This window comes from Cupressus sempervirens, chromosome 7, assembly GCF_028749045.1.
Source record: "Cupressus sempervirens isolate cs-2001-9-10 chromosome 7, ASM2874904v1, whole genome shotgun sequence".
Taxonomy (NCBI): Eukaryota; Viridiplantae; Streptophyta; class Pinopsida; order Cupressales; family Cupressaceae; genus Cupressus; species Cupressus sempervirens.
In genome coordinates, this window is record NC_143124.1 from 608,734,017 (window position 1) to 608,743,572 (window position 9,556).

Below are 9,556 nucleotides of genomic sequence, written 5' to 3' on the forward strand. Positions count from 1 at the left end.
TTGTTTTTATGTTGCCTCTTTTTCAGTGTTACCCAGGTGTGGGGGTGCGGTGGTGCGGGGGGATGTTGGGACGAGTTTCGGGTGCGGGAAAAAAAGGGCCTCAATTTGGGGACAGCAGGGGTGAGGGGGGGGAGTGGACGGAGGGGGTTGCATAGTGTGTGTGTGTGTGTGTGTGTGTGTGTATGACTGAAAATGCTAATTATGAAATGATACTTCAATATATTATATAACATACCAAATATAGTTGAATAGAGAAAATTGAAATGCGATTCACAAACCATAAGTTCAAATTTGAAACTTGAAACTTCATAACCATTACCAATGACCATTTAACAAATTAACTTAGTTCAAGATGCAAGATTCAAAATTCACTGTTCAAATATGATTTTATGAATATCATATATCATAAAGATAAATAGTGAAATGAAATAATGTATCATAGCCATATCAAAGTGAGTACAATCAACAAAATGACAAAATGTCAATAATGAGAATGGAATCATCCCAAGTGCTCTCTAATCATCCCTTACACCGAAGTCCTCATCACTGGAACTACTAGACTCCTCGTGGGTAAGATTTTGGTCCTCTAAAGGAACACCAACTAGCCCTACATTGGCTTCCGCTACATTGCCATCCTCATCAATTTGAGTTGGATCCTCTGGCTCCACATCCCATTGTGCTGTAGGGCTCTCCTTGTGCTCATGTGCCTTGCAATCTTTGAGCCGCAAGTAACCTTGTATAGCAACCAACTTCTCCACTCTCTTAGAGGTAAGTCTGTTCCTCTTAATAGAGTGAATGAGGCTATAGATGGACCAGTTCCTCTCTGCAATTGAGGAGCTAGACACCCGAGATAACAAAGTTGAAAGTTACAACTTACGAGTTACAAACAAATGTTCATACAATTTGTAACAAATGATAAACAGTAAATCAATGATTATTGAATCAATGAATCATAGATTAAAATCAGTAAAGTAAAACTCTTAAAGTTAAGCTTATAAATGGCTGGAATTAGTAATTGGTATTACAAACCTGAGAAAGCAGTCGGATGGCTAGTGAGGTGATCTTTGACTTCTGTGACCCATTACATTTCCACCTCAAAAAGAGATTCTTTTGTGCCATGCTTTTGAGATCCACCTTTGCAATATCCGAGTATCCTACAAGTTACAAGTTTACAACATATTATTAAAATTTAAATAACTAAAGTAACAATTTAAAGAACTTATAATTATAAAGAGTTCAGAGCATTGAATCAAGATTTAAGGATTACTTGGTGCGAATCTCACTAGCAATCTCAATATCATACATCCTTGCAATGCATTGAAAGAACCCATTCTTCACCTCATCATCCTGAAGTGGTGTGACTCTACCAAGCCTAGGTATGTACCACTTCGGGTTCAATGCATAGGCAGCCATGTGCAAAGGAGTGTTCAACTTCTCCCGCTTGCGGTGAATGATAGGCTCAATGTGCTTCGTATAGAATGCTAGAGTGGGGTCTCTCTTAGGCACAACAACCCTCATCTACCCAAGCATGGAATCAATGCACTCATAAACCTCTCCAAGGTTAGGTGAATCTGTATCTCCATATTTGATCACCTAAAACACTGGAGTGATGATGGAGACTATGTATTTTGCATCACTCCAAAACTGATCACTCTCCATCGTCTCCTTTACCTTCATCCCCTGCTCTATTCTGGACTCAGGCCATCGATTCCATTCTTGTGTGATAACCATGCGTTGCAATGGCTCTTGCAACTCAATCATTCTCTCTAAGAGAATATAATATGATGCGTACTTGGTCTCAACTGGTTTCAAGAATTGCTTCTTTGCAAAGCTCCTGAAAAGTGCATGTGATGTATGGTGATTGTAGATAAACATCTGCACCTCCCATTATTAACCACCTTTCTAATCCACTCTATTTTCCCCATGTCTTTGAGCACATTGTTCATGGCATGCACACAACATGGAGTCCACCAAATATGCCTATAGGTTGCCTCAACAAGCCTCCCTGCAGCTTTGCACACATGTGCTGCATCTGTCACAACTTGGACCACATATTGTGGCCCAACCTCAATGGCTTCCCTAAGCACATGAAACTGAAAATCAGCATCTTTATGATGCCCTGAACAATCAATTGCCTTCAAAAAGTATGTGCCCTCGGTGCATGTCACCATAATGTTGATGAGTGGATGATGACTAATGTCCATCCACCCATCCATGATAATGTTGTAGCCTGAATCCATCCAACATGCTTTCATCTGCTCCATCAAGCTCCCAACCTTTTCATAGGCTCTATCCAACACTGTGGTCACCTGGTGCACATATGATGGTTGTCCCTCGTTCACTACCATGGACATCATCCTCACAAAATAGGGAGATCGAGCCACATGTGTAGAGATGGCATTGGAAAAGAAGAAATCACCAACAACACCATCAACCGGTCACTTGCGTGCACGTTAAATAAATGAGCAATGGGGTTAATACCACTATGACTTGTAGTTGCTTTCCATTTCCCCCTACCGCTATCACCTGTTGAACTGTGTATGGTGAGGAAAATGATGGTGTAGGTGACATAGTCCCTGCTCTTTGATGCAAGATACGAGTAGATGTATCTCGTTGCCTCTGTAACTGCTGTATATTCTGTACATGGTGCCTAGCAGACAAAGATCTAGGCATTGGAACATCAATATCATTAGGAATGCCCCATAGTTTTTTCACTTCAATTCTGTATTTCACATTCGTAGGATTTGACAAGAATATGCATGGGTTCATGCCATAGCCACTCCAAAAAAGGCATGAATTAAATCTTGTAATGCTGCCAAACCATTTTGCGCCACATATATTACACTTCCATTTACGTGTGCCACCGCTTGAAGGTGTAGGACGTGTAATTTTCGCAGCAAAGTGTTTTAGAGGGGACTTTGGATCATAAGGACCCCTAGCATACTTTGTCAAAATCTCTGAAGGGCAATCAATAGAAGGCACCCCTGGTGCAACATAAGGAGGCTCTTCCTCAGATTGACCATCTACATGAGCTCCATGATCACTTCCTTCGGGCTCAAGCTCATAATCAGATGCACTTGCCTCATTAATTTCTATGTCTTTTGCACTTTGGCCGGATCTAGATGACATTTATAAAACTGCATTTCACAAAATGAAAATGAAATTATAAAAATGATCATGATACGTTTCAGCGCAAGTAAAAATAAGTTATACAAACTAGTTTCAGCCTACTTAAAACTTAAAAGTGAAAACTTTACTATTTTAATTTTAGCATTTACTATTTAAAAATATTTAAAAAGGAAGCTAAATAGTAAATATTAAATACTAAATACGTTTCAGCATATGCTATATTGCCATATTTTTATTTTAAGAACAATGAAAAAATTAATATAGATAATAAAAATCATAGAACTATCTACTATCAACAAGATTGAAGAATGAAACATTAAAAAATTTAAAGTTGAAACTTGAAAGTAAAACTAAATACTAAATTAAAAAATTATAAATTGATTTCTAAAACCAAAAAAAGTTATAAAATAAAAAAACCTACCTTGAACTTGAGGAGACATTTGCCAAATCAAATCTTCTTGCTCGTCTTGCTTCTCTTGATCTTGCAATCCCTTGCAAAATCACCCACTAAGCTCTCACAAACTCCAAACTCGTTTGCTCACTTGGCTCATTGCTGCTCCAAAACAATGAAATGAAATGGTGAAATGAAAATGAGGTCTATTGGTCTCATTAAATCTTCAAATAGGGCACATGGGACCCACACGCAATTAGGGTTAGCATGCTTAAAAAATAATTTAAAAAAAAATGCAAAAAACTTTTTCTTTTTAACTTTTTCGGCCATCTAGCTCACCGCACCCTGGGAGCACCCCTGCATTCGAGTACCCGCCACGCACCAGAGCACCGCGTCCCACTTGGGTGCTCGACCGATGCGGCCGAAGTGCGGCTGCGCAATTTTTGCCGGCAGGGGTACTTGGGTGCGTGACGCATCCGCACTGTGTGTATGTGCACTAGGTGCTTCAGGTTTGTGACCCGGGTGTACGCACCCGGGTTGCTGCCTTTTTTGATAAATTTGCAACCGAACAAAATTCCTTAATCAAAGGCAGTTTTATAATTAGTGTGTTTCAAAGAAATTATAAAGCATAACATTAACACATATGAGGGCATTGATAAAAGCCAGAAACATACTTAGTAATGTTTTTCAATTTACTATATCAGAAAAAGAAGATAGAATATTTGATATTGAAAAAGACTAGATATCAATTTGTCAACTAAGATGGAGATGCCATAATCTAGTCTTAAATTGAAGACCTGTTTGTGTTTAATGTGTGCCTTCTATCCACATACTTGCGTCTCCTTTATAGTAAACCCAAGGGGCATGTCCTTAGAAAGGACGTGACTCTTTCTAAAACATATTTAATTTATCCAAATCGGTGTCCTTGAGAGATGTCTAATAGTTAGTTAAACTAACTATATTTAAGCAATTAAGACATTAGGAAAATGTTCCCAAATGGAATGCTGATCTGCAAGATAAAGTAAATGTCTTCTAAAGGCTAATTCATTACATGCATTACTAGATCTATTCGATCTGAAGAAGCAGATCATTATATTATCAGAGTTACTAAAGAATTAACACTGTTTTTAAACAGACTGAGATATATATTAATATTATATTGATCACTGTGGTATATATGTATAATTTTCAGTTCAGCACATATATAAATATTAATATATATTGAATGCTTCAATCCGAATGAAGCTATATTCTTGACATTCTACTCATAATGTTGAAGTAGGAATTGGAAAAGAAAGCTAAGAATGTAAGAGAAACCACCAAACACAAATTCAAAGCTTAAAGGCCAACTTAACCAATGCAGTAAATGAAACGAAATGCAAATAGAACAACTGCAAACCAAGCCAATTTAACACCCATTTCATGTGGCCTACATCAGGCTTCTTATTCTTACTTGGATATGACGAAGATGTTCAAATGTAGCTGCAGGTAAAGGCTTAGCGAAAATTTCAGCCAACTGCTGTGATCAAATCCACATAAACATTGTCAAATCTAGTGATATCTTTGTGATATAATTTGTCATCTATCATAGCATAACTGGTGCTTTTCTCCAAAGTTCCAGGTTCCGTTCCATAGGTTTGTCACTACCCAACTGTTAATTATTTTGCTTAGGGTACGCAAAGAATCAATGCAGAGGGTGTTCTTAAGTTGTTAACAGTTTTAATTTTTATAGTTTGAACTTTTGATACCCTTAGAGATCAATGAAATATTTTTCTGATTCGTACTGTGGATATTTTCAGGTCAATCAACTACATGCAACTATTGGTCAACTTAATCGGAAGTGCTACAATGTTAGAGAATCAAGACCACATGCAAATACTGAAGAAAATGCCACCACACTGTTGCAGTTGGAATTCAAAGAAAAGGATGAAAATGAAAAACTGATTAATGGTGTAGTAGAGACAAACGATCCTCGTATGAGTATTGCTAACTACGGTGGCACTGAGTCTGATCAGCCTTTTACCAGTGTTACTAAAAATGGCGGAACTGAGACTGATCAGCCTGCTATCATAAGTACTATAAATAATAATACTTTCTACATTGAATCAGAAACAGAAGTGAGCACACAAAGCAAAGATCTTGTGACAATGACTGATGTAGAAAATTGTATCTCAATGCCTGATTCTGCTTCAGTTATTGGGGAAGCTAAACAAACTGCCTCAGAAGTTGTTAGGGAATCTGCAGAAACTATTATACATACTGACGAAATTATACCCTTTTCAGATGCTCCACTCATGGGAGCTCCACTACGCTTATTTTCATATTTCAAAAATTATGTGAGTGGTGCTGATTTGGTGAGGCCCAAGTAGTCTGTTTTGAGCAGAGCAATTTCCTGAATTTATCACGGGTATATGTACAGATCTGATATTCCATCTCTTTCATTGTTCCTTGAATTAATTTTTTGGTGTTAGTAAAAGTGGCATTTCTTGCCTTCTAAAGTAAGACTAGATCAAATAGAGTGGTTGAGAACTTGAGTGGATAATAGATCAATTCAAGCACTCTACATATTTCATTGATGTTTCTTTACAACAAGGCATTTCTTATTCAAATTTCAAATAATATTCTTTCTGCCATTTGACCAATGCAGCCTTTTCTGACCTGGCTGAGATATCAGTTAAATATTTTAAGTCATTTCTCAAGTTCGAATTTGTAGGAAGAGAACACCTCTTGTTGATTTCCAAGCTGATTCTGATTGTTGTATCTGGTCAGAATTTGACCAGAAAGATCATGCAACCCAAAAATTACCTTAAATTGTGCATCTTGAGCAAATGCTGTGCTCTTTATAAGCATGTGCAGATTAAATAATTGTTTCCTCATCTTGAACTACACATTGAAAATGGCATGAAGAAATGTGAAGTTAGTTTGATCTATGCTAGATGTATGTTAGCATTTGATATTGTATTCTTTTCTTTCATTTACTCAGTCAATAATGAATATGTTATATACAATCAGAAATTGACAGATATTGTTGATGTTGCTGCTCTATTATAAAATGTTTTGTTTTCTTAAGTTTTGATCATCTGGTCCGGATAGAAAACAATATGTTATGCACACACCACTTTGTGGCAGCAACAATAAATGGTATATACCAGATCCAAGATGAAATTTGAATAACAGTTTATGTGAAAGGGCATTCTATAATGAGAGGATGTGATTAATGAATGTGAACTTATTGAAAAGCCAGTGGGACTACCTTTATAAGCTCGTTCATTCAGAATTGAGACTTACACCATGTGCATATACACTTGCTATGCAAAAGAGTTTGATTAGAGACATGATAATAATATCTTATTATGAACAATCTGTTTTCTTGTGTTAGTAATACCTTTCATTTATGGAAAATGAGTGGCAGTTCCAATTGTCGTAGTCATCCTTGTTATTCTACACAAGTATATTATGTAACACTCCAAGTCATTATCAATTTATCCTTGCTATGTTATATGATGTTCTGCATTAAAAAACTAATTTGTGGGAGCTATCTAAATGGGTCCAAGTCCTTACCATTTCATCCTTGTTATATTGTAAGATGTGATATTAAGAGAGACTAATTTGTAGTGTCTTGGCATATTGCACTTTCTCTTTATTCATGTGATGTGTTGCACTGCAAATGTTGATATGTAATTTTGTGTACTGGAATTAGTGTGAGAACAGTAGAAGTTTCACCTTCTCTCTAGTGTCATTTCCTAGAATTTGAGCGCATTTGATTAGTATATTGTGATGTGATAGAGATCGCCTAATAAAAATGTAATTTGTTTGAAATTAATGGGGATAATTCAATGAAAATAGAGCCTATTCAAAGGGGACCAGAGAGATCACAAAGAAATTGCACACAATTTGGAGAGTGGTTACAATAGTCTTGAAGGGAATTTGCCACCCTCGAGATTGATAAAACACCAAGGAGCAAATTGACCCTTGTGCCACCTCACTTTTACTAGCACTTTATGGAGCTAGGGTGATCAAAACAATTTAACTAACCAAATGGATTTTAAGACTGAGGAAAATATAATGCAAAATACATTTTGAATTGTAGAAATGAAAGAGTAAAGTGTAAGAATTAACTACTTGGCTTTATGAGTTCATTGTCCTAGAAGTGTGAGCCTAGGGCTACAATGTGAATACAAAACAACAAATTGTGCATATGTCTTGTGTGGACAAAGAAGAGAGGACAAGATAGAAAGTTGGGACAAAGTTATATAACAAAGTAGGTAGAAGAATCCCAATAGTGCATTTTTCTCCTCCAAAACTTGTACTACACATAACAAAGTAAAAAAGGGTGAAAAAGGTATATAACAAAGTAGATAGAAGAATCCCAATAGTGCCTTTTGTCCTCCAAAACTTGTATTGCACGTAAAAAAGAGAAAGTGTTGGGGTTGTTTGCAGACTTGCCTCGGTCAAGTTCTTGTGTTGATGTTTCCACCTCCACAATAGTTGGATAGATAGACAAAAATTGATGATAGATAATTGAGAGATAATTGATAAATGATAATTATGATAACAAGATTATAAGACCATGATAAAGAAAATATGGCATGCTTAAAGAAATATGAAATGAAGTGATTTGAAATGCCTCTTCAAAGCCACAAAGCCGAAGCTCAATGGTATGAAGTGAGATGACGAAGTTGACAAAGCTAAGGTGCTATGTAGATCAAGATGTTGTGAAGAAGCTATCCAAAATACAAGCATGAGCTCAACAAAATTGAAATGTTATAGAATGAGGTTGAAAGGAACCAAATTGTGCAGAAGAGAGCTAAAGTGTGTAAATGAATACTAAAATGAAGCCAAGGAATAGAAGTTTAGGTCAGTGAAGCAATTTTTAACATTGGTGGGCAATGAGAGGTGTTACACTATAGGGGTGATAATTTGTAACTTTTCAACAACCTAGTGCACATCTATAGATTTGTGGGACAAATATATGTTTCATGGATATCTTCAAATGCTCATGCATACTATGATGACTAGGTCGCGTGGTTAACAATTTCGATGGGAAAAGGAGAATGGATAGATGTACATGGAAGCATATGTGGATTTTTGTTTTTCTCTAAGGTAGGAGTTTCACATGATGATAATATTTTATAGGGTATGATTTTAGGCCATTACATTTGGCCACCACTTTAGCGAGCACGTTACAATCTAAGATGTGAGCTAAAGTAGAGAAAATTTCCCTAAGGCTCTTTTGTCCACATGGGGTTTGCCTTAGGGGAAAGCCTTGAATTTCTACAAAACTACATTTAACATGCAAGTTGCAGATAAGCATGCTAGATGAACGAGATAGAATGATAAAAAATAGAGTTAAATCACTAATAATACACTAGTATGGATAACAAGTTGTGCTATACTAGATAAGCATATGATAAGATGATTTTGAGTGCATTGATGCAAATAGGAAAATCAAATAATTGTACAATATGGTGGCTTTAGACACGAGTCGAAAAGGCTAGATAATTGTATAGTAGGGCGAAGGATTATGAAAATTTTGTTTTTAGCAATAGTAGTGCTAGATAGTTGCATGACATAGTGAAAGATATGTTGATATGGGTAGGAAATATGTGTAGCCACATGATGGGTTGAAAAGATTTGATAAATGAGTGGATTGGTCCCATGAAGGTAAACAAAGAGATCACATTTTTGTTTATTTATAGAAAAATCCGTGTAATAGTGACAATCAAATAATAATAAGGTATACTAGTCCCCCTTCTAAGGAGATAAGAGATGTTGTGGCATGTTAACATAAATATGAGATGTTTCCATTGAATACCACTCCATCATTGGTGGCACCTAATATCAACAACATCCAAATAAGCAAGCAAAGATAGGGGTATTTGAATCTTTGGCATTAGAATGTATAAGAGTGAAAAGATATTTGATTTATGACTACTTATGGATTGTTTCATCAAGACCAAAATATTGTGGATTTAAAGAAGAGCGCATGCAGACAAAAAAATGAGTGGGTCAACATGGAGGGTTGACCTAAATGCT

The 9,556-nt window shown here is 36.3% G+C and overlaps 1 protein-coding gene across 2 annotated transcripts in view; it reads left to right on the forward strand.

Moving 5' to 3' along the window:
* Window positions 1-6,396, forward strand: part of LOC149548194 (uncharacterized) — a 140,146-nt gene extending 133,750 nt beyond the window's left edge. For both annotated transcript variants that reach the window (XM_089792238.1, XM_089792239.1), the window contains one exon: window positions 5,320-6,396. In XM_089792238.1, coding sequence (XP_089648364.1) covers window positions 5,320-5,889 — 570 coding nt within the window. In that variant the 3' untranslated portion in view covers window positions 5,890-6,396. The remainder of the gene's footprint in view (window positions 1-5,319) is intronic.
* The last annotated feature ends 3,160 nt before the right edge of the window (window positions 6,397-9,556 follow it).